This window comes from Megalobrama amblycephala, linkage group LG14 (genome assembly GCF_018812025.1).
Source record: "Megalobrama amblycephala isolate DHTTF-2021 linkage group LG14, ASM1881202v1, whole genome shotgun sequence".
Lineage (NCBI taxonomy): Eukaryota > Metazoa > Chordata > Actinopteri > Cypriniformes > Xenocyprididae > Megalobrama > Megalobrama amblycephala.
This window is the reverse complement of record NC_063057.1, coordinates 28,356,529-28,381,837: the sequence shown is the minus strand read 5'-3', so window position 1 is coordinate 28,381,837 and position 25,309 is coordinate 28,356,529. Positions and strand designations below refer to the sequence as shown.

Sequence of the window (25,309 nt, the reverse complement as noted above, 5' to 3'; positions counted from 1 at the left end):
CTTGTATTATGTGCTTGTAAAATTTAATGTCTTAAACTGTCGATCTTAAAGTTACCGGGCTCTAATCAGTGTTTTCACGATAGTGGATATTCATATCCACTACAGGAGCTTATTATGGCTCGAGCAGATGATTCCTGGATGATTCAGTTGCTTGGTCATAAACTAAATTACTCTTTATAATTCCCTATAAATTAATTATTTTATTTGAGCTAATTTTGCTCCTTTTCCTTACAGATTGGACTTGTCTGTTCAGCACATCCCACAGATGCTCGATTGGATTGAGATCTGGGGAATTCGGAGGTCAAGTCAACGCCTTAAACTCGTTGTTGTGCTCCTCAAACCATTCCTGAACCATATTTGCTTTGTGGCAGGAGCATTATCCTGCTGAAAGAGCCACAGCCACCAGGGAATACCGTTTCCATGAAAGGGTGTACATGGTCTCACCAATGCTTAGGTAGGTGGTACGTGTCAAAGTAACATCCACAAGGATGGCAGGACCCAAGGTTTCCCAGCAGAACATTGCCCAAAGCATCACACTGCCTCCGCCGGCTCGCCTTCTTCCCATAGTGCATCCTGGTGCCTTGTGTTCCCCAGGTAAGAGACGCACACGCACCCAGCCATCCACATGATGTAAAAGAAAATGTGATTCATCAGATCAGACCACCTTCTTCCATTGCTCCATGGTCCAGTTCTGATGCTCACGTGTCCACTGTTGGCTCATTCAGCGGTGGACAGGGGTCAGCATGGGCACCCTGACTGGTCTGCGTCTATGCAGCCCCATAAGCAATAAACTGTGATGCTCTGTGTATTCTGACACCTTTCTAACAGAACCAGCATTAACTTCTTGAGCAATTTGAGCTACAGTAGCTCGTCTGTTGGATCGGACCACACGGGTCAGCCTTCAATGAGCCTCAGCCGCCCATGACCCTGTCACCAGTTCACCACTGTTCCTTCCTTGGAGCACTTTTGATAGATACTGACCACTGCAGACCAGCAACACCCCACAAGAGCTGCAGTTTTGGAGATAATCCAGTCATCTGGCCATCCCAATTTGACCCTTGTCAAACTCACTCAAATACTTCTGCTTGCCCATTTTTCCTGCTCCTAACACATCAACTTTGAGGAGAAAATGTTCACTCGCTGCCTAATATATCCACTCACTAACAGGTGCTGCGATGAAGAGTTTGTGTTTATGTCTGCTTTCATGTTAGTTAATCAAATAATCCACATTTCAACATTCATTATTTCTCTCATGTCCTTTTATTTATAATCATTCATTCACATTGCAGCATTTATCACAGAAAGACTGAAGGGTGAAATATAACCATTTGTGAATGTAAAAATCTGTGAAAAAAAAGCAAAGATGAATTTCATAAATTCACAAATGTGTGCCTTGAGACAAAAATGAACAACTGAACTAAAAAAAAAAGCAGATGGTCAGGTGCAACCACAGGAGTTCATACACTATATTGCCAAAAGTATTGAGACACCCCTCCAAATCACTGAATTCAGGTGTTCCAATCACTTCCATGGCCACAGGTATATAAACTCAAGCACCTAGGCATGCAGACTGGTTCTACAAACATTTGTGAAAGAATGGGTCGCTCTCAGGAGCTCAGTGAATCCAAGCGTGGTACCATGATAGATTGCCACCTGTGCAATAAGTCCATTCGCGAAATTTCCTAACTACTCAGTGAGAGGAATTCTTAATGCTTCAGCATAGAAAGGACATTTTGGAACAGTTAGGGAATGGCCCCTTCTTGTTTTAACATGACTGTGGACCAGTGCACAAAGCAAGGTCCATAAAGACATGGATGAGCAAGTTTGGTGTGGAGGAACTTGACTGGCCTGCACTTCAACCCAATAGAACACCTTTGGGATGAATTAGAGCGGAGACTGTGAGCCAGGGCCTTCTTGCCAAAATCACTGACTGACCTCACAATCACGCTTCTAGAAGAATGGTTAAATATTCACATAAACACACTCCTACACCTTGTGGAAAGCCTTCCCAGAAGAGATGAAGCTGTTATAGCTGCAAAGTGTGAGCCAACTCCATACCATTAAGAATGGGATGTCATTAAAGTTCATGTGCATAAAAAGGCAGACATCCCAAAACGTTTGGCAATACAGTGCATGTATAAAGACAAAAACATACAAAAGCCTAAATTATAAAATAAGTGAAGAATGTAAGTTGTCATTAAGGTGGACAATCACATTTGGGCCACATTCAGCTGCGGCGTGAACGTAACCTTAATTTCACACAGATACGAATTTTCTGGTGCCATTTTAAACCGCCGAGCCATTTAAATCTCTTTCCACACAATGAACACAAATGTTTTCTCACATCTGCATGACTTTTCTGGTGTATCTGTAAGTGTGATGGCAAAATTAATTTTTTATTACAATGATCAGTTTGAATGCACTGAACATTTTTGATATTGCTCCTTTTTCTAATCGTCTTTCCACTCTCAGAGCACTTCGACTTCTTTCCACAAAGTTTTTGCAAATGACGTTTCAGGTCTCTTTTATATGTGAAACACTTCTTACACTGAACACATGTGAAAGGTTTCTCTCCGGTGTGAACTCTCATGTGAATGTCAAGTGTTATTTTCTGAGTGAAACTCTTCCCACATTGAGTGCAGGTGTAAGGTTTCTCTCCAGTGTGAACTCTCATGTGAGTCTTGAGGTTTCCTTTAAATCTGAAACTCTTTCCACAGTCACGGCACTTGAAAGACATCTCTCGGGAGTGAATTTTTAAGTGCCAGTTAAGGTGTCTCTTGTCTTGAAAACTCATTCCACACTGCTGACAATTAAAAGAGTTCTCTATTGAGTGAAGCCTCATGTGGTAAGTAAGGGTTATTTCACGTGTAAAACATTTTCCACACTCAAGACACATGAATGGCTTCTCTCCTGTGTGAGTTTTCATGTGAGCCGTAAGATTTCCTTTGTTTGAGAAACTCTTCCCACACTGTTGGCAGGTGTATGGGTTCTCAGCATTGTGAACACTTCTGTGGGCATTCAAATGATTTCTTATATGAGAAGCTCTTCCCACACTGTTTGCAGGTGTAAGTATTCTTCACACTGTGACTTTTTATGTGTGAATTAAGGATTGATTTAATTCTGAAGCTCTTTCCACACTGATTACATTTGAATGGCTTCTCCCCAGTGTGAATTGTCATGTGAGTCTTAAGAGTTCCTTTGTGCGAGAAGCTAGTCCCACACTGATCACATGTGAAAGGCTTCTCTCCAGTGTGAACTCTTATGTGGGAATCAAGTTGTGCTTTATATTTGAAGCTCTTCCCACACAGTTTGCAGGTGAAAGGTTTTTGAATGTTGAGGCTTATTCCTTTCTCTCCTGAGTGTTCTCTCTGCATGTGGGAATTAAGGGATCCTCTATTTTTGAAACTCTTTCCACACCATTCACATGTGAACGGCTTCTCTTTAGTGTGAACTCTCATGTGGGAATTAAGGTTTCCTCTGTGAATGAAGCTCTTTCCACACTGTTGGCAGGTGAAAGGCTTGTCTTCAGTGTGAATATTCATGTGGCATTTAAGGTTTTGTTTTTGATTGAAACTCTTTCCACGATGAGAGCAGGTGAAGTTCTTGTTAGATTCAGTCTTCTGAACTTTATTTAGAGAAGACATTTCAATCTGATTGGATTTTTCTACATCAATTAAATCATGTCTCTTATATTGTTCTTTCTCTTCTATTTCTTTCTGTCCTTGATTCTTCTCTTTTAATGCCATCAGGTCTAAAGCGAAAATTGACAAATAAAAGTTAATTACATTTTAAATTTAATATTTAGACTCAAAGCAACAGGCATAAAAACAAACATTGTGCAACATAACGGCATTGTTATAGACCAATACTGAAACAAAAATATTAGAAAAAGTCCTCTTCACTATGCAATGGTACACGTGAACAATTTCAGTCAGTATTTAAGCACCATCATTTATTTAAATGATTTGTGACCTGCATTTGGCATCTAATAATGACTGCATTTAGTGCTATTAGCTCTTCTGACAACAGATCACTACATTCTTTTGGTAAGTTTGAGAATTAATGTTGTTATTTGCCAATAAGCATTAGCACTGTTTAGGTCAAATCTATCCAACTGACAATAATTTGTGTAAACAAATGGACGTTTCATCAAACACAAGTATGGAGTGCAACAGGGCTCAGTAATAGGTCCTCTGCAGGTCCCACACAGTTTGCCTGTGTAAGGACTCTACCTGTCTAACTTCATGTATGAATCATGAGTTGCTTTATGTCTTAAACTCTTTTCACACTAATGACAAATAAAACAGTTCTCACCTGAGTGTTTTCTCTTTATGTGGACATTAAGGGTTACTTTACGTAGGAAACTCTTTCCACACTGATCACAGGCAAACGGCTTCTCTCCAGTGTGAATGTTCATGTGGGAATTAAGAGTTTCTTTATATTTGAAACTCGTTCCACACTGATCACATGTAAAAGGTGTCTCTCCAGTGTGAATGTTCATGTGTTTTTTAAGGTTTCCTTTTTTAGTGAAACTCTTTCCACACTGTTGGCATGTGAACGGCTTCTCTCCAGTGTGAATTTTCATGTGGGAATTAAGGTTTGTTTTCTGTTTGAAACTCATTCCACACTGTTGGCATTGATAAGGCTTCTCTTCAGTGTGAATTCTCATGTGGATTTTAAAGTTATGTTTTTGAGTGAAACTTTTTCCACATTGAGAGCAGGTAGACTCGGTTTTCTGATTTTTCTTCCGCGAAGAAGTTGTTTCAGTCTGAATGGATTTCTCTACATCCATGAAATCATGTCTCTTATATTGTTCTTTCTCTTCTATTTCTTTCAGTTCTTGATCCTCCTCTATCAGTGCCATCAGGTCTAAAGCGAAAAAAGACAAATAAATGTTAATGGCAGTTTAATGGCACAAAGTGACATACATCAGGGGCCGTATTCACAAAACATTTTATCTTATCACTAAGAGTTCTCCAAAATAGCAGTAAAAGTTCTTAGCTCAGAGTTTTCTCTTAAAACCTATTCACAAAGCTGCTGAGACAAACTTTTACTAAGGAATAGACTGAAGTCTTAAGCTAAGAGTAACGGGCGGGGGTGATCTTGTTGCTATGGAGTATACACACAGTGATTGGCTGATGGGGGAGGAGTCAGTGATTTAATCATAGAAATATTGTAGAATGAGTTTCCTTATTAAAATAAAGGTTTAAAAGTGTCTCAGAACAAGCCGTTTCCAGATCCCTGGCAGTGTGACATCACATTAGCCACAGACCCCGCCCACGAATGTTGACAGACACTGCCATTTTAACATAGAACCGCACTGAGCGCGTTCACAGCGAGTTTACACAGTCCGCCATTGCTGCACTGACGAGAATGTCTCCCAAGCATTTTAAGTGTTCTGTAGCTGGATGGATTAATCCACAGAGCTCTCTCAATTTACTCCCTAAATCTGAGCCGCTGAAGATGAGGTGGATGAGGTGGATTTACTAAGAAAGAGCTCCCTCTGCTCTGCAAAAATTTGTTTATGTCTGCGCGAATCATTTCACACCGGACTGCTTTGTGAACGAATGTCAATACAAAGAGACAATACAACACAGAGTTTGTGCTAAAAATGTGCTACTCAAGGATAGATCAGTATAAACTGTTCTGATCCAGCTCACAGCCTCCAGAGTGATACTGGATATAGCAGTAATGAAGGTGAGAGCACTTTATTACAGTTCATCGGAGTTGATAACATTTATAAAATGTACCAGTTTATTAAGCACCACCTGAAAAGGCATAAGGTCTTTATATATTTGTTTACTATTAGTTGTAACAAGTGTTTCTGTGTACTTCGCTGTGTATGTTGATGATAAGAAGAGAGAGAGTTTATGGATAATATTTTAATGCACACTTGGACTTGGTTTTTTAAGCTCTTACACAGGGTTTCAACAGGTTTCATCAAATGTAATTTAATGCTTTTTAATGCTAATTTTTTACATTTTTAATGCCATAGCATTAAATTAGATCATCTATCAACATTGTACCAACATTATATATATATATATATATATATATATATATATATATATATATATATATATAAAAACGTTGGCAAATGTCAATAGATGATGTCATATGGGAATTAGAATATTCATCATGTCATTGTTGTATTCGCATTCTGCCAAGTGTCAGCCCTTTACATTTGTTTGCTTCTCTGCTGCTACCCTTTTTGCTCACATAATATATTTTAATACAGCCAAATTCCCAATAAAATTGTTTCATCTATATATTTTCCTGTTTTTGTTGTCAGACAATATGAAATGGTGACTGAAACGCAGCCCATTAAGACTACATACAGGGCTCGACATTAAAGGTGCCCTAGAATCAAAAATTGAATTTACCTCGGCATAGTTAAATAACAAGAGTTCAGTACATGGAAAAGACATACATTGAGTTTCAAACCCCATTGCTTCCTCCTTCTTATATAAATCTCATTTGTTTAAAAGACTTCTGGAAAACACGCGGATCTCAACATAACACCGACTGTTACGTAACAGTCGGGATCATTAATATGTATGACCCCAATATTTGCATATATGCCAGCCCATGTTCAAGGCATTAGACAAGGAAAGGCAGTATTAACGTCTGAATCTGTGCACAGACAAGGTAAGCAAGCAAGAACAACAGCGAAAAATGGCAGATGGAGCAACAATAACTGACATGATCCATGATAGCATGATATTTTTAGTGATATTTGTAAATTGTCTTTCTAAATGTTTCATTAGCATGTTGCTAATGTACTGTTAAATGTGGTTAAAGTTACCATCGTTTATTACTGTATTCACGGAGACAAGAGCCATCGTTATTTTCATTTTTAAACACTTGCAGTCTGTATAATTCATAACACTTCATAAGAACATAAGAACTTCATTCTTTATAAATCTCTCCAACAGTGTAGCATTAGCCGTTAGCCACAGAGCATAGCCTCAAACTCATACAGAATCAAATGTAAACATCAAAATAAATACTTTACTCACATAATTCGAAGCATGCATACAGCATGCATGACGAACATCTTGTAAAGATCCATTTGAGGGTTATATTAGCTGTGTGAACTTTGTAAATGCACTGTAACATAGTCGAGAGTTCGTGTGGCAGGGAGCATGCGATTTAAAGGGGCGGCGCTGCCAAAATCAGTGTATAGTTAATGATGCCCCAAAATAGGCAGTTAAAAAAATTAATAAAAAAAAATCTATGGGGTATTTTGAGCTGAAACTTCACAGACACATTCAGGAAACACCTTAGACTTATATTACATCTTGTGAAAAAGCATTCTTGGGCACCTTTAAGCCTTGTCATTCACTTGTACGATTCATGAACAATGTATGATTCATCTTTTATTTTAAATTCTTAAATTCGATCAATGAATTTAATTAGATTAAGATGCAAAGGGTTGTTACCAATCAAATTAAATAATTTACAAATTTACAATAAAAAAAAAATACAACTGCATTAATTAATGTTATGGGATTGTAAGAAATGTTGTGGAAAATGATTAAACAATTAGACTAAACCATCAGTGGGTGGCGTCAAGTAACCGTCTTAATAAATGAGTCATTCATTTAAACGGTTCATTCAAATGGCTGATTTGTTCAAGAATGTATCTGGGAATTGTGCGTATGACATTCTTCAAAAATATCATTAATTTATTAAAATGTCCAGCTCTAAATGAGGATCAAATGACTGAGTTCAGCTTTGAGAATGAAACCAACCTGTTTGTTCCTCAGTTTCTTCATGTTTCACTCTGAATTTTTCTTCAATCGTCACATCTTCACTCTCCTCTTTAATAATCGCCATCTTCATAATAGTGTCAAGTGGATCTCAGTCGCTTCACCAGGAGTTTTACTGTGTTTCAGATGAGAATAAATAACAAAAAGAAAAATGAATCCAATCTAAATCTCTGAGTGTGTCTCAATCAGATCTAGCTCAGTAGTTTAGTGCACTGGTGATAGTTAAATATAGAAGGCGATCTAACGGAAGCTAGATATTTTACTTAATAACTTGTTAAATATGAATAATTTTCTTAAACGCATTGCTTCCTCCGGAGTTATGTGGAGTTCACGTTTATGATGGATGGATGTGGATAGATGCACTTTCTTTAGCTCATACTTGTTAGTCTTGATCACTGCCGTTATAAAGCTTGTGTCCGTCAGGATATTTATTAATATTTCTCCAACTGTGTTCATCAGAAAGAAGAAAGTCATATACACCTAGGATGGCTGAAGGGTAAGTAAAGCTTGAACTAATTTTCATTTCAAAGTGAACTAATCCTTTGAAACAACATTAGAAGAATCCCCTATATCCAAAATAATAATAATAAAAAACATTAAATCACATTATTTAGACTTTTTGAGAGCACTTGTCAACCATCAGACATAAAAACTGGCGGAGTTGACAAAAGTGAAAATTTTTCCACCTTAACATGTTGTACAGTGAAGCAATTTTCTTTCTCAGTTGTAGCGGCCTTAATAAACAGATCAAAAATGCCCAGATTTATCCCACAACTGTTTACAGAAACTGTTACACCAGGATGAAGGAGTTGACATGTTAAATCTGAGACTGCAGAGACTTCAACATTGTTTTAATAAAATATTAAAAGAAAAAGGAAAGGGGTCCTAGTTAAAGCTAGAGTTAGCTAGGGTTAAAGCTGATCCTGACATTGTCAGGATTTGTTTTAATTCTGAATAAATCAGGTAGAGTTGACGCAAAGTGAGGACACAGCTTTGATAGACATTTTTTATGGAAAATATAATTCAAGACTTGCACTTTGTATTGTTTGATATACTACAGATCTCAATATAAATGTATTTTTTATTATTATTTGTTGCATTTTTAAACACTTTGTTTGGTTATTTTGCATTGTGTTCTCATGCTGAGGACAGACTAAAATACACACTTAAACACGCTTAAAACACAAACCTTTCTTCAGCCAAATCATAACAGATGCACGAGCACGACGCAGCCTTATGACGTCACACCAGCAGATCAAAATAAAAGTCCTGCTCACACGCTGCTGGTGTTTTCAATCACAAAAGTGTACAGAAAATTTAAAATAGATATTAGAGGAGTTCAGAGTTGATTTCTTGGTGAAATACATATTTAAATACATTGTCCAATGATGTACTGAAAATGTTAAGAACTACTAATGAAAGAGTGTGAGATTCTGTCTAAAAGGCAAAACTGTCTGGGTGTAGAAACCATTTATACCAGCATTAAAATGCAAACAAATGTGATTTACAAGTAAAAATAATCATAATATGCCCGCTGGATCACTTGGGTGAGCAATTTTAAAGCATCTGAAAAGAAATTAATGTAAATATAATGTTAATACTAAATCAATCCAGGAGAGGTCGTTATTTCCAGCTGATCCCCGTATTAATAACAGCGTTAGATGTGCACGCTAATGTGAAAGTTTACTAAAATTATCAAAAATAAAAATTGTGTTTTCACCATCCAGTCAGGATGGTAAACGGATAATCTATTTACAAAGTTCAAGGGGTCACCCATGTGTTTGGTTTGTTTGGAAACAAACTTATACATTTTATTGTAAATTGTCATTACACCTCTGCACTGCTCACAAAATCTGCTTTACACCATTTTTTTCTATAGCTTGCTAAACATGATATTTGAGCAACGTGAACACAAATTAATCACACAGTTTGTGGAGCGCTTCAGAGTTCCTCTAAAACCCTCCACCTTCCCCAGCTCCACCTGTATAGATCTGTTTCATAAAACAAGATTAGAATACAAGCCAGGCTTATTTTGGTTGGTCAGACTTATTGTCAGTGGATTCTGTTTCATAAAGCAAACTTAAAATAGTTAAAATGCTGTGAAACTAATCTGGTCCAGGGCAGGCTGACTGTCAGGCAAAAATAAATATACAGTGAACAGAAATTCAACTTAAATAAGGCTACAATGATAAATGATACAAGATAGACCGACTAATGTGTTCAATTATATTGTATAAAATCATTTATGTTATTGTTTATGTTAAATTATGTGTTCTGAATTCTTCATGTTTGGCATAATGACGAACATGCGCACAAAATTAGCGCTGCACGTGATGGAATAGTGCACAATCTGCGCAGTTGCGCAGCCTACGCTGATTTAATAGACTGAGAATAAGCGTAGCACTATAGAGTTGCATCAGCCGTTCTGACTGGAAAGTTCTCCGGATTGCTCGCATTATAAGGACATTGTATGAGTAACGGACAAGTAAGTCCAGTGTTATTTGAATATAAATGTTATATTGCAAGTAGATTTGTTGCAGATGCTGTATCTAAGTTTATTTAATTATATTAATGCGACCTATTTACCGCTCGTGAATGACGCGCTGTATTGTATGCCGTCAATCCTTTGAAGTTAAATATAGCAATAGATCGCTGTGACTTGTATAAGAAGAAGATATTTTACGTTGTTTATTATTTATATCTATAATGTGATAATTGATTCATCTGCTAATTATTATTTTTATTTTCATTGTTCTAGAAAACCTTGCATATGTCCATCTATGTTGATGCCAGAGCAATCATTAAAAGGCTATCATTGAGACATGACTCTGTATTCTCTGACAAGAATACTGTAGCGGTCAGTGCACATTGATCCAGCAATAAATCCTAATTCAGAACATGGTCCTTCGAGCCGGAGGCTGACTACTACAGATATGTCATTGCCTGATGATAACCCGTCCAGTCCAGATCATTCAGCTGGGAGACCAGTGAGACAAAGTAAGCTTCCTAAGCACCTGGAGGACTACGTTGTGGACTATAATTTTCCAAGGTCAGCACCATGCTCACTAGAAACACAGCCAAAGCCTTCTGCAGTGAACAGAGCTGGGGAAAAATCAGTATCCTCGCCGAGTATGTCTACACCAGTACGCAAAGCAGAACAGGTCCAATCAAAGGATAAAATATCCCTGAGAGAATTGATGGAGAACATTTCTGCAACTGAGAGGGAGGAGTCAGCTGAGATTGCACAGCTTACAAGCAGACTGTCTCTTTATGAGAAAAGGCAGCAGCGTCGACAGGATATGTTAAAACGGATTAATGCTTTCTTATTGGAGGAGGAAGCAGACAACCTCTCACTCCAAGAAGCTGATATAGCATCACAAAAGGGAGTACTTTCCCCTGAAGTCTGTTCATAACATTTCCTCGACTGCTCCAAAATTCACAAAGACACCAGTTAATTTTCCAGAATCTCAGCCTGATATAATGACTCCCAAACAAAGAACAGCCGAATTACCTCCGATCTCACATGTCCCAGTTATGCAGAATGTGGTCCATGGTGCCATAAGAACTCAGTCTGCCCAGCAAACACTTCCACTGAATGAAATGAGTTCAGTCCACTCGATTCCATCATCATGCTTTGTGTCTCCACAATTCCCTACAGCTCCTGATACTGCTCTACAAGGACAGTTACTCCCACAAAGTCAATATGAAGGAAAGTCACCTCCTGAACTTAGAAGGTGCTTAGGAGTTGAGGGCGCCCCCTTTTGGTCCAAGCAGCAATGGGCTACGAATCCTCCAACTGGATTACATTCGATGCAACGCCCTGTACCTTTGGTTTATACTGACTGTCAGCCCAATTATCCTGGTGCACACAGTGATCACTACCCAGCACAACAAGTAACTTGGCCACAGTATGGCAATTATCAGGCAGCTCCTCCACCTCCTATTAATTTATATGGAGCGCCAAAACCTTCCATACCAGACTTTGCTGTAGACAGTGAAAAGGATTTCGCTAATCTGAAACTAGCTTTGGATAATCTACTAGACTCTCATCCTGAGCTGTCAGAGAAATACAAATATCACGTGCTACTTGAACATCTTAAGCTTCCAGAGGCTCAAATGATTGGACAGTCTTGTCGACATGAAGCTCGGCCATATACAGCAGCAATGCAGGCTCTACAGTTGCATTACGGACAGCCACATCAATTAGCACAGAGCGAAATAGCAGCCATACTCAACGCTCCAGATGTGAAAGTCGGTGACGCTAGTAGTTTGCAGTCATTTGCCCTAAGGGTTCATCTTCTTGTGAGTATGTTGCTGTCCCTGGAGGGCCCAAGAGGCATTGAACTCAGCTGTTGTTCCCATGTAGACAGGCTCCTCAGCAAACTTCCCAAGTATCTCAGAGACAACTTCATTGAGTTCCTACAAATGCAAGGCAAGCTGAATGTCGCCAGTCTCAATCCATATAATCTTCAGGACTTCTCTGGTTGGCTGCAGGGTAAAGCTCAACAACAGCGTCTATCCAGTAGACTAGTTGAACGTTATCAGAGAGAGAAATCCTCCTACTCACTTCAGGGAAGGGCTTCAACTCGATCAAAAGGACAGGGTGCTTCAGTCTACCATGGAACAGAGCCTCAAATTGTCGAGGCACCTAAGCCGGTACCTCAGCCCCCTCAATGGAAGAAATCCAAAGTCCATTGTCTATTCTGTCACAGCAAAGAGCATTACATAACCCAGTGCTCTGAAATAAAGGAGCAATCTACAGAAAACCTCATGCAATGGATATCAGAAGGGAAACGATGCTGGAAATGCGGCCGTTCACACCGTCCAGAGGACTGTAACCTAAAGAAACCATGTGGAATCTGTGGTGAGATACATCTCCAAGTCCTCCATGGAATCGCTGAACAGAGAGCCAAGGTTAAGCCCACCAGCGCGTTAAACAGTAGGATCTACCTCACACCTTCCAGTCCCTCAGGTCGAGTACTACTGAAGGTTGTACCTGTGCTTTTACATAATAAGGACAGAACAATTGAGACCTTTGCAATATTAGATGACGGTGCAGAACGTACCATGCTTTTACCTGCTGCTGCTCAACAGCTTCACCTGGAAGGGAAAGAAGAAACCCTAGCCCTACGCACTATCCGTCCTGATGTCACATTCCTAGCTGGCTCAGTTGTTACCTTTGATGTGTCCTCCAGAACCAATCCAGGAGTCAGGTACAGAATCCAGAATGCCTTCACTGCAGATGGGATTAGATCTAGTGGAACAGAGCTACCCAATCAAAGCTCTTCGACGTCGATACGCCCACTTGAGAGATATTCCATTGCAGTCATTCAAGAATGTTCAGCCCTTGTTGCTGATTGGCTCAGATAATAGCCCTCTGATCACTGCGGTGAAAACCGTTCATGTAGCCACTCAGGTTGGACCAGTTGCAGTCCGCACAAAACTAGGCTGGGCTCTTCAAGGCCCTGAAGGTCTTCAAAATCGAGCAACTTCTACTCAGAGTTATTTTATCACCGCATCAGCAACATATGACACCCTCTATAGAGATGTCGAACGACTGTGGCAGCTAGATTCTCTACCTTACCGCAGTGAAAAGCTGATGACTCGTTCTAAACAGGACCAAGAGTCTATTAAAATCCTGGACAGCAAGACCTGTAGGGTGTCAATCGACGGAATTCAACGCTATGCCACTCCCTTATTAAGAACTGATGATTCCCCCAAGCTAAATGCTCCGCAAGAATCTGTGCTTGCTAATCTCCGCAGTACCGAAAGGAGACTCAAAGATCAACCAGAGAAGGCAGCTGCCTATCGAGGTGAGATGAATAGACTGATTCAAGCAGGTTATGTAAAAGAGATCACGGCTAAAGAAGTTAATGAATCCGAGGAGTCTTGGTATCTGCCACATCACCTTGTCTACCATAATGGAAAGGCACGTCTGGTGTTCAATTGTTCATTTGTATACAAGGGTACGTCCCTTAATGAGCAGCTGCTGCCAGGACCAAACCTGGGACCATCCCTCCTTGGGGTCCTACTGCGATTTCGACAGCACAGTGTTGCAATCAGTGGAGACATAAAGGGTATGTTTCACCAGGTTCGCCTGTTACCCGAGGACAGACCCTTACTGAGATTCCTTTGGCGGGATTTGCAACGGGAGATTCCACCACAAGTATATGAATGGCAGGTGCTGCCTTTTGGGACGACCAGTAGTCCCTGCTGTGCTATTTATGCACTACAAAAACACATCAAAGAACACCCACACAGCACTCCTGACCTCATCCAGTCTGTCGAATCCAGTTTCTATGTTGATAATTGTCTGGAGAGTCTACCTACTGCTGCAGCAGCCAAGACTAGACTGGATGACTTGCGGGCAATAATGGCGGATGGTGGATTTGAAATTAGGCAGTGGACGAGCAACCGATCATCAGTAGTGGCTCACTTACCATCTGATGCTAGATCCCAGGACATGGAACTGTGGCTGGAACACCATCGGTGTGACCTTCAAGAACCCACATTAGGACTCTGCTGGAATTGTGAAACAGACACACTGGGTTACAGATACAGACCTATAGAGCATTCAGTATTGACAATGCGAACAGTTTACAAGATACTAGCGAGTCAGTATGACCCTTTGGGTTTCATTACGCCTTATACCACCAGAGCCAAGATTCTCATACAGCAGCTGTGGTCAAAGAAAAGAGACTGGGATGATCCAGACCTCCCTGCAGATCTGCGTGAGTCTTGGAACATCTGGGAGAGTGAATTACCACACCTCAGCACAGTTTCAATCCCGCGTTGCTATGTTCCCGTAGCAATGGATAATCCTGGACTTGAGCATCACCTCCATGTTTTCTGTGATGCATCAGAAAGGGCGTATGGAGCGGTAGCATACCTTTCTACAACTCATGAGGGCCTCACCAATGTCTCATTCATTATGGCCAGGTCTAAAGTGGCCCCTAAACGTCAACAGACTATGCCACGATTAGAATTGTGTGCGGCGCTGGCCGGAGCACAGCTGGCAAAATTAATCCAGACAGAATTGTCATCCTACTTGCAACAGACCACACTATGGACGGACTCTACAACTGTCCTAGAATGGCTACAATCAGAGTCATGCCGGTTCAAGGTATTTGTCGGCACTCGAGTATCAGAAATACAGGAACTGACAGATCAGCGATCATGGCGTTATGTCGACTCACTTAATAACCCAGCTGACGACCTGACACGAGGCAAAACACTTCTAGAGCTTACTGTACCCAGCAGATGGAGTAACGGGCCATCTTTCCTTCTGCAAGCTCCAGATAAATGGCCTAAGAAACCACACATCACTCAGTCATCTAAGTCCAACGAACTGAAAGGTCTGACATTCTGCAGTTTTGCATCAGTACTGCAGAATATTCCAGATGCAAACCAGTTTGATTCATGGACGGACCTTGTCGAGGCTGTACGTCAGCAATGCCATGGGGCGGCAGAGCCAAACCAGACTCAGTTGATTAACAGTTACCGTGAAGCAGAAGCTATTCTCCTGCGAGCCTGCCAAGCACAAAGTTTTTCAGAAGAGCTTGTATCTCTAAGAGCAGGCCAGCCAGTTCATATCAGCAGCAAACTCAGAAATCTAGCACCAGAGCTGGACCAAACAACGGATCTCATCAGAGTAGGGGGGAGGCTACGGCAGTTACAGCAGGTCAGTGACCTTGATATCCATCCCATTGTCCTTGATCCTCGTCATCCTGCTACCATGCTTCTTATTAAAGACTATGATGAACGGCTGCTACATGCTGGCTCTGAAAGATTATTCGCCGAAATCAGAAGACAGTATTGGATCTTGAGAGGTCGACAAGTCATTAAAAAGTACCAACTTCACTGCCCAGAATGTCAAAAATGGAGAGCACAGCCTAAAGTACCTCAAATGGCAGATTTGCCAATGGCTCGCCTCCGCATCTTCCGCCCACCTTTCTTCTCAACAGGTGTTGACTGTTTTGGGCCATTCATTGCGAAGATAGGCAGACGAAATGAGAAACGGTGGGGAGTGATTTTTAAGTGCCTGACGACACGTGCCATTCATTTGGATCTTCTTAATTCACTGGATTCAGATGCCTTCTTACTAGCCCTCCGCAGGTTCATTGCCCGGCGAGGCAAACCAGCAGAAATAATTTCTGATCAAGGCACGAATTTCAAAGGAGCGGACAGGGAACTCCAGACAGCTTTCAAGGAATTGGAACCACAGCTTCAACAAAAACTGGTAAATTACCAGATTGATTTCAAATTCAATCCCCCTAATGCACCACACTTCGGAGGAGCATGGGAGCGGGAGATTCGTTCCATCAAGAGTGCACTCCAAGTCGCTGTGGGAACTCAATCACTGTCAGAAGACGTACTTCACACCATCCTAGTTGAAGTGGAAGGTATTCTTAATTCAAAGCCTCTCGGATACGTTTCAGCTGACGTGGCTAATCCCGACCCTATAACACCAAATATGCTTCTCATGGGGCGGCGGGACGCTTCTTTGCCACAAGCGGTTTATGCTTCTGAAACCATCGGACGCCGTAGATGGCGGCATTGTCAGAACTTAATAGATCAGTTTTGGATCCGTTACCTACGAGATTACCTGCCAACCCTTCATTCCCGCTACAAATGGCAGAAACCAACAGAGCCCCTTACTCTGGATACAGTGGTAATGATAATTGACCCCAATCTACCACGAGCCCAATGGCCTATAGGTCGTGTGGTGAAACTCATTCCGAGCAGAGATGGCTGCATACGAACTGTTGAAATTCAAGTACGGGATAAAATCTACACACGACCTGTAGCCCGCCTTGTCCCTCTTCCAGGACTTCCAGATAATACGGAAAATCTACAAACATAAAGAATTCTACTACTTGACACATTTGCTGCTCAAATGTGGGGGCGGCTGTTCTGAATTCTTCATGTTCGGCATAATGACGAACATGCGCACAAAATTAACGCTGCACGTGATGGAATAGTGCACAATCTGCGCAGTTGCGCAGCCTACGCTGATTTAATAGACTGAGAATAAGCGTAGCACTATAGAGTTGCATCAGCCGTTCTGACTGGAAAGTTCTCCGGATTGCTCGCATTATAAGGACATTGTATGAGTAACGGACAAGTAAGTCCAGTGTTATTTGAATATAAATGTTATATTGCAAGTAGATTTGTTGCAGATGCTGTATCTAAGTTTATTTAATTATATTAATGCGACCTATTTACCGCTCGTGAATGACGCGCTGTATTGTATGCCGTCAATCCTTTGAAGTTAAATATAGCAATAGATCGCTGTGACTTGTATAAGAAGAAGATATTTTATGTTGTTTATTATTTATATCTATAATGTGACAATTGATTCATCTGCTAATTATTATTTTTATTTTATTGTTCTAGAAAACCTTGCATATGTCCATCTATGTTGATGCCAGAGCAATCATTAAAAGGCTATCATTGAGACATGACTCTGTATTCTCTGACAAGAATACTGTAGCGGTCAGTGCACATTGATCCAGCAATAAATCCTAATTCAGAACATTATGTATATATAGTAGAAGTTAAAATCACAAAATGAAAAAAAAAAAAATAATAAAAGCATTAATTGGAAGGCAATCTGGCAGAAGCTAGATATTAATATATATTTATATATTAATATTTCTCTGATTGTCCTTGTAAGGAACAAGAAAGTCATATACACCTAGGATGGCTTGAGGGTGAGTAAAGCTTGGGGTAATTTTGACTTGATCACACTTGATTTTCAGTGGTGACAGACAATGTGTGACCTTGAACGCCAAACCCTGAACTTCCATCATTTGCTGATCTTGCATGTTCAAATGATTTAAAAGTTTTGCTATTTTGTTAAATATTCTCAAAAGTGTCTATGGCATCTTTAATTCTGTCCACAATCTTCTGAAACTGAGCAGCGGTTTCTCTCATCTGAAGAATAAACTTTAGCGTTTCTGATTTGAATTCTTCTGCTTTCCTCTCGTCTGCTGGTTGATTCATTTCAGAGAGCTCTGTCGAATCTTGAAAGATGCTGTAAACATCAAGAGCGAGAAACAGAGCCGAGAGTGCGCCAGTGAACGCTGCCGTCGTACGGAGAGATGAGGCTGTCGCACGTGCGGCCTGTGCAGGCACACGGAGAGCTCTGACAGTCCGTACATACACGCGGATTTCTTTAGCAGCCTCTGCACACATCTTCCCAATTTGAGCTACAGATGCGATCCTTAAAATATCTGCAGCACCTTTTGCTGCTTTCTGAAATTCATGCTGCTTTAATGTCTCCTTCAGAAGTTTGATATTCTCTGTGATGTCACCAATTTTATTCAGAAGCTCAAACATTGGATTGATTGTGTTCAGGAAATCATTGACGATCTTCTCAATCGTCTCGCGCAGATTTTTCTGCTTGATGGTGTTAGTGATGTTCGACGCTCCACCCGTGACTCCTCCAGCGGCTCCAACAGCTGCGCCAACACCAGTAACAACCAAAGAAGCACCTAATGTGAACGGGGCCAAAGCCAGGCCTGCGAGTGCTGCGATTCCTCCCGCTGCTCCGATTGATGATCCTACCAAACTGCCCACTGTGGTGTTCTTGTGCATGGATTCCAGGTAATCTGTGATGTCATTCAGATCCTTTATTTGGTTTGTCAGAGTTTCATGATTTCTGTCAAATTCTGACTTGAGTTCTTCAATGCTTCTTTTCAGTTCATCAAAGGTTTCATGTTTCCTGCAATATCAAAGCTTTTATCAGGATTAAAGAGTGTTTGAAATTTGTTTTGAGTTATTTTTTAGTTTATAACATATTGGGTAATGTGTAATTAATCACTTGTAATTGTGTAATTAAAGAACTTGTACAAGTATTCAACCACTATATCAGGGGTGGCAAACATTGGTACTGGACACTCGATAAAAACCTGCCTATTGCTTCCTAGTACAACTTCAGACCTTGATTATCTTGTTCAGGTGTGTTTGATTAGGATTGAAGCAAAACTGTGCAGGATTGTGGCTCTTCAGAACCGACGTTTGCCACTCCTGTACTATATATTTGCCATGATGTAACATAAAAATATTGTACTTCTAATGACACCAATAAACTAAGTCAAAACTTACCTTTGAAGAATGTCTCCAGGTTGATTTCCATTACCTGCATGTTAAGCAAAGATTATGGTAATACATAATTATGATGATAAAGCAATATAAGTAACTTTTAAACTTGTCTATATTTTCAGTTGCCTAAAATAGTCGCATTTGCAACCAAAATATTAATTTGCAACAAAGTAATATTTTTTTGCTGAGATCACCACTGCCGACAATACAAGTTTACATTATAAATTACGTCAATTTGCTTTGATTTAAAAAAAAAAAATAAATAAAAATTGTGTAATGCCTTTTTATGTGCTTGTTTTGTGATAAGTAGCCTACAAACCCTGGCATTAAAAAAAGCATTAACTTTGGGACGATGGAACTGGAATTGCCTAGAAATGTATGTCATACTTCCACCACTTTATTGCTCTTTAAGTGTTTTTTTGTTTGTTTGTTTTTTTAACCATCTGGAACCTGTTGTGTTTGACAACGGAGGGCTGTTTCATAAAACAAGATTAGAAAACAAGCCAGGCTTATTTTACTTAGACTTTTTGTCAGCGAATTCTGTTTCATAAAACAAGATTAGAAAACAAGCCAGGCTTATTTTACTTAGTCAGACTTTTTGTCAGCGAATTCTGTTTCATAAAACAAACTTAAATTAGTTTAAACTCAGTTACTCTGGCAACTTATGCTGGGAAACTAGCCTGGTCCGGAATAGGCTGACTGTCAGGCTAAGCTGAGCTTCTCTAACACTGACCAATAGCAACGCAATGATATTACAACTGACTCTCTCACATACAATTATTTGACTTTATTAACATATATATATATATATATATATATATATATAATACACACATTTACTAAATAGTGCTAAATAAAAAAATATTGGTGTAAGTTTAAGGCATTTTTTTTATTAAAAGGTAAGTATGATGAGAAACAAAACATTTAAAGAGAAGTAATTTCTTAAAATTAAGTTTTATATAGCCGACTGAATCATTCTCAGACTTAATAACAATGGAAGCACTTGGGAGAGAAATGTCAGAGACTTATTTCTTAGCACAGAAGAATACAAGAGGATTACCAAATCATTGTTTTAAGTGTGAAAATATAGTAAAAGTAACACAGAAATTCAAAATCAATAAACCTGTGACAAGGCCCCTGAAACAATCAATCATTTGTAAGCTTTCATTAAGTGATGAGTGATTTTTTTGCTAGACAAAGAGCAGGAGAAATACCAAGTGAGTGTTTCAGAGCCAGCAAAAGCTATGAAAAGAGTGACAGAGTAAGATGCAGCCTGCTGAAGTGGCATGCATGGATGTTGTTCACACTGAAACTACCCACTGTAGTCAAAGCACAATAAAGTCTGCTAGCCTTTTCCAAGGCCCATATTTAATCTATACTCTGGTCTCATATATATATATATATATATATATATATATATATATATATATATGGAATTCAGGTTGATTGGTACACTTTTTGCTATTGAAATGACTGGGAAAAAGTGTACCAATCAACCTGAATTATATATATATATATATATATATATATATATATATATATATATATATTATATATATATATATATGTGTGTGTGTGTGTGTGTGTAAAACCTACAGGTTTTCCCTTCTTACTGGCTAAATGTTTTGTGCCCAATATATAATTTTTTTAAAATATATGAATAGCCTACATTTCTCTCTGATTTTGTTTGGCAGTAGTACTCTTTATGGTTATTAGAAGAGCAGAAATTAAAATCACAAAATTAAAAATTAAAATAAATATGCACAGACTCAATTTTAATTGGTAAGATGAATCTAAACTCAGTAAATGGCCCAAAGTATTGATTTACCCCATTACAATAGTCCATTTACAGTTACTATCATAAAAATACACTTACTTGTAAATAAGGCACATTTAATGTCCAACATATATTTTACGAAATGTATATTTTAGAATTATTGCGCTTCTATTGTCCCCTGTTTAGCGTGATGCGCGCAATGTATGTTCAGTTTAGCCGCAAAATTCATATTTGCATGACTTTCTAATATTTACAGATGGAGAATAAACTTGTGAAAAGTAAGTTTGCACTGAGGAAAACACCATGTCTCAAACGCATAAAATAGCACAAAATGTATGCAGTTTCCTATGGTGGATCGATTTGATCCATGATCGACCTCTAGGGCTGCTTAAAAAAAGCGTTATCTTGACTAGGTAAACCTGGATCGAATTAGCGGGACTGCGTGAACTTCAGTTACCTTTTATGAAACCGTTTTAGCCCAAACTCATTTGTTAGGTTAACTCAAGTCAGGTTTTGGAGTTTAATCCTCGCTTTTCTTAGCATCTTTTATGAAACAGCCCTCGGGTTGTGATTTCTGAGCATCATTTGTTGTTGTAATTGAACAAGATTAATCCATTTCCCTTTGGCTTTTCCTGTTAGGGGTCACCATAGCATAATTATCCACACATTGTCTTTTTCACCGGATGCCAGTCCTGACACAACCCAACACTGAGACTGCACTAACACATTTAGCATATCCAGTCCACCTAACCTGCATGTCTTTGGACTGTTGGGAAAATTGAACACAACATATATGTGAATCAAAAATTCATTATGCAATTTACTGACTCACTGCTGAATGAAGGAGGATCCCCTTGGCTGCTCAATGAAGGAGGATCCTCTTGGCTGCTCAATGAAGGAGGATGCTTTAGGCTGCTGAATGAAGGAGGATCATCTAGGCTGCTCAATGAAGGAGGATCATCTTGGCTGCTCAATGAATGAGGATCATCTTGGCTGCTCAATGAAGGAGGATGCTTTAGGCTGCTCAATGAAGAAGGATCATCTTGGCTGCTCAATGAAGGAGGATGCTTTAGGCTGCTGAATGAAGGAGGATCATCTAGGCTGCTCAATGAAGGAGGATCCCCTTGGCTGCTCAATGAAGGAGGATGCTTTAGGCTGCTCAATGAATGAGGATCATCTTGGCTGTTCAATGAAGGAGGATGCTTTAGGCTGCTGGAATCAATGGAAGTCAAACTGTCCTTGATGATCTGCCATTTCTAGACAGAAGTTTAGTTCCCTCCCTTTACAGTCAACAGTTCCTTAACAAGGAATAACAAAATTGATTTATAAAATTGTTAATAATTCTTTGCCACATTATGATTGTTGAGACCAAAACACACACTATAGTCTACTTTATCAGGTGATCTCAACCTGATTCTGTTTACTGTCAACTTTTGTAATGTAAACACACTGTAATATTATTAAAAACAACATTAAAGGTGCAGTATGTAAGAATTCTGTCAGCTAGAGGTCAATAGAGGCCTATTCAAAACAAAGGCGTAGCTTGATGACACCAAGTTTGAGCGCGGAATCTTGGGACATGTGGTCTTCACATCACAGCCGGTGGAAAAGAATTGGGATAGGACTCAGGAAGAAATCATGTTCATGGATGTGATTATTAACGTTACTGTAGTATGAAGCAGAGCAGGAGCGAGTGTTGTGGAGCTGAACAAGCAGCTGGAGTGATTGAGCAACACACGCCTCATGAGCAGCAGGACTTTTATTATGACACAGTCACCGGCGCCGCTTCCGCTTTTCCGGTCATGAGTATGAGGTAACGCAGCTCTGTTTATCATATTAGATACATTTGAATGATGTTATAACATTACTCTGTGCTGCTGTGAGACACTGTTACACACTGCAGTAAGATAGATCGATTTTACAATATCATATTAAATGCTGGATGGCTTGTGTTGATAAATGGCATGCAATTAATTTTAAAACCATATTGTATGATGGAGAAAATTCTGTATTACTGTTACTAAAAATAAAGCTGCATCTGATTATTGTTACAGTAGTTCTCCAAGGAAGATGAGGAAGGCAGGTTCAAAGACGATAATGTAGTTTAATCTCACAGAGTAGTCAGGAAACATAGAACACACGTAACATACAACAATACCGGACGCTAGACCAAAGACGGGGAGGAACTTAAATACACAATACTAATGACAAACAGCTGTGGGTGTAATCAGTGTCCATGGCGAGTAATGAGTGGTTGGGAACAGAACACAAAGGAGCACATGACAGTCAATGACAACCAGGACAATGACTACTCCCGCGACGTCGCTGGCGTAGGAGAGACTGCGGCAATGTACAGGCGACGATCGGCGGAGGTGGAGCTGGAGATCCCGAGGCTGCGGTGACGTCGGCTTGACCAAGAACAGAGGCGACTCTGAGGGGAAGGAGGAGCCCTCTGTAGCTTAAGGCAGTGGTTCTCAACTCCAGTCCTCGGGACCCACTGCTCTGCACATTTTGTATGTATCCCTTATTTAACGCACCTGATTCAGATCATCAGCTCATTAGGAGAGACTCCATGACCTGAACTGAGTGTGTCAGGTAAGAGAGACATACAAAATGTGCAGAGCAGTGGGTCCCGAGGACTGGAGTTGAGAACCACTGGCTTAAGGGGTGGAGGGAAGGAGTGTAAACGACTTCTCGTAAGTCCGTTGCGGAAGAGGAGGGATGACTAACCAAGGGGGAGGCGGCCAGATGAGGGAGACCGAAGGAGCCGTCAGTCGGAGGGTCTCCGGCGGAACTGAAGATGGGAGGAGCCTGGATGGAGCCGGCAGGTCGACGGGCCGAGATGGAGCGACGAGGTCGGCAGCTGGAGGCAAAGCCACCAGAACCTCTGGCCTACGTGCTGCTGGTGGGAGTGTGACCTGTGGCTCAACGTCACAGGGGTTCCCCGGAGACGGCGCAGGGCAGATGACATCCAGCAGCGATGTTGCAAGAGGACTGGCTGAGCGAGGTGTTGACTGCTTTGGTAGAGAATCTGTAAATAAAACACAGTCCATAGAAATGTCTCTGTTAAGTAACGAAGATGAACATGACGGGTGGGTCTGGGTGGGAGTTGACTCATCGCTGAAGTCAATCAGCCAGTCCTCCCTCTCCGTAGTCGATTCCCCCTCGTCCGCAGATGTCGTGGGCTCACACCCCTGGTCAGACGTCAGGTGGAGTTCCAATTCCAGGGCGCGGGTCACCTCTTTCCTCGGGGTCTCGGGATCTGGCTGACCTGTAGCTGCCGGTGGTAACTCTCCGTCTGCAGGGGGCTCGCACGAATACTCCGCAGTCCGTGGGGAAGATACGGGCTCTGGGTCTGGCTGTGCTCTGGATCGGGGACGAACACTCTCCAGACTGTATTCCCTCCAGCAAAGTAAGGAGGTGTCTGGAAGGTCCACGGGACGATGGTAGTTGGCCCTGATCCAGAACAACGACTTCAGGGTTTCGTCATCATAGGGGCTGGCGAGTGCAACACAGATGAATTCTTTGGTGTACAAACAAAAATCATGTCCGCATAATCCATTTTCTGTCTTGGTCCGGTATTCTGTTACAGTAGTTCTCCAAGGAAGATTATAATGTAGTATAATCTCATAGAGTAGTCAGGAAACAAAGAACACACGTAACATACAACAATACCGGACGCTAGACTGAAGACAGGGAGGAACTTAAATACACAATACTAATGACAAACAGCTGTGGGTGTAATCAGTGTCCATGGTGAGTGATGAGTGGCGGGAACAGAACACAAAAGAGCACGTGTGTAACGGAGGGTAAAGTCCACTGAAGGCGAGCGCAGTTTTGAACCCAAGTGCAGTTTTATTGAAGTGTTCCAAAATACTAAACATGAACAAAAACAAAAACAAAAACAAAGACTTGACGTGACGTGACGTGACGTGACTTGACAATAAACACTAACACTCACCATAGCGGGTTACAATAAACAAAGCTAGACAAGAGTACAATGAAACATGAGGGCTATTTATACAAAGGGACTAATGACAAACAAGGAACACCTGTGAACAATGAAGACGATGGACCAATGGAAAGACGGAACTGAAATCACATGACAATAACAACCAATCAGAACATGACACATGAAACAGGGGAAGCACATGACATGAACACATGAGGGCAATGGAAATCACATGATACAAAACACATGGCAAAACAAACAAAGCATAACAATGAAAACAAACCATAAACTGTGAACCTGAAACAAAACTAAAACAAGACATGACATGACATGACATGACAACGTGACAGTCAATGACAACCAGGACAAGACGGTGAATGTAACAATTATGCTATGTTAGCTTCTTCACAAAATAGTATTTTTCTCTGAGGCATGGTAAAGCATGGTACTCACAAAAAATCAAGAAAATTAGATTTAAACAATAGGACTAAACGTGTTGAGCTATATATAACAATAATTTTTTTCTGTCTATACATATATATATATATATATATATATATATATATATACAGTTGTTCCCTTGTCTATTAAAATGTGTAATATATTAAAGCGTCTTTGGTGTTTCCATGGTTTCTACAAAACAAAACCGGAAACCGAGGATAACGCGGGTATGATGCCATTGATAGGCGACTCCTCACACTT

General features: G+C 40.3%; 3 protein-coding genes and 1 long non-coding RNA gene across 4 annotated transcripts; 1 reads left to right on the top strand and 3 right to left on the bottom strand.

Annotated features, from left to right (window-relative positions):
• Nucleotides 1-2,990: 2,990 nt before the first annotated feature.
• On the bottom strand, nt 2,991-4,556 carry LOC125244398 (gastrula zinc finger protein XlCGF7.1-like). The gene is made up of 2 exons (XM_048154486.1): nt 4,315-4,556; nt 2,991-3,751 (listed from the first exon to the last, which is right to left on the bottom strand). The coding sequence occupies exons 1-2, from the start codon at nt 4,499-4,501 to the stop codon at nt 2,991-2,993; spliced, it is 948 nt and encodes a 315-aa protein (XP_048010443.1). The 5' UTR covers nt 4,502-4,556.
• A 35-nt stretch (nt 4,557-4,591) lies between these two features.
• LOC125245216 lies at nt 4,592-10,062 on the bottom strand. Its single transcript, XR_007179457.1, has 3 exons — nt 8,962-10,062; nt 7,755-7,887; nt 4,592-4,869 (listed from the first exon to the last, which is right to left on the bottom strand). It is a non-coding gene; the product is annotated as an uncharacterized LOC125245216 (long non-coding RNA).
• Nucleotides 10,063-11,252: 1,190 nt separating this feature from the next.
• Nucleotides 11,253-17,299, top strand: LOC125244397. The gene is made up of 3 exons (XM_048154485.1): nt 11,253-12,834; nt 12,968-16,896; nt 17,169-17,299. Exons 1-2 carry the CDS (start codon nt 11,253-11,255, stop codon nt 16,633-16,635), a joined length of 5,250 nt encoding a protein of 1,749 aa, XP_048010442.1. The 3' UTR covers nt 16,636-16,896; nt 17,169-17,299.
• Nucleotides 17,300-17,380: 81 nt separating this feature from the next.
• LOC125245204 (apolipoprotein L3-like) lies at nt 17,381-21,927 on the bottom strand. The gene is made up of 3 exons (XM_048155726.1): nt 21,488-21,927; nt 18,882-18,915; nt 17,381-18,498 (listed from the first exon to the last, which is right to left on the bottom strand). Exon 3 carries the CDS (start codon nt 18,369-18,371, stop codon nt 17,631-17,633), a length of 741 nt encoding a protein of 246 aa, XP_048011683.1. The 5' UTR covers nt 18,372-18,498; nt 18,882-18,915; nt 21,488-21,927; the 3' UTR covers nt 17,381-17,630.
• Between the last annotated feature and the right edge of the window lie 3,382 nt (nt 21,928-25,309).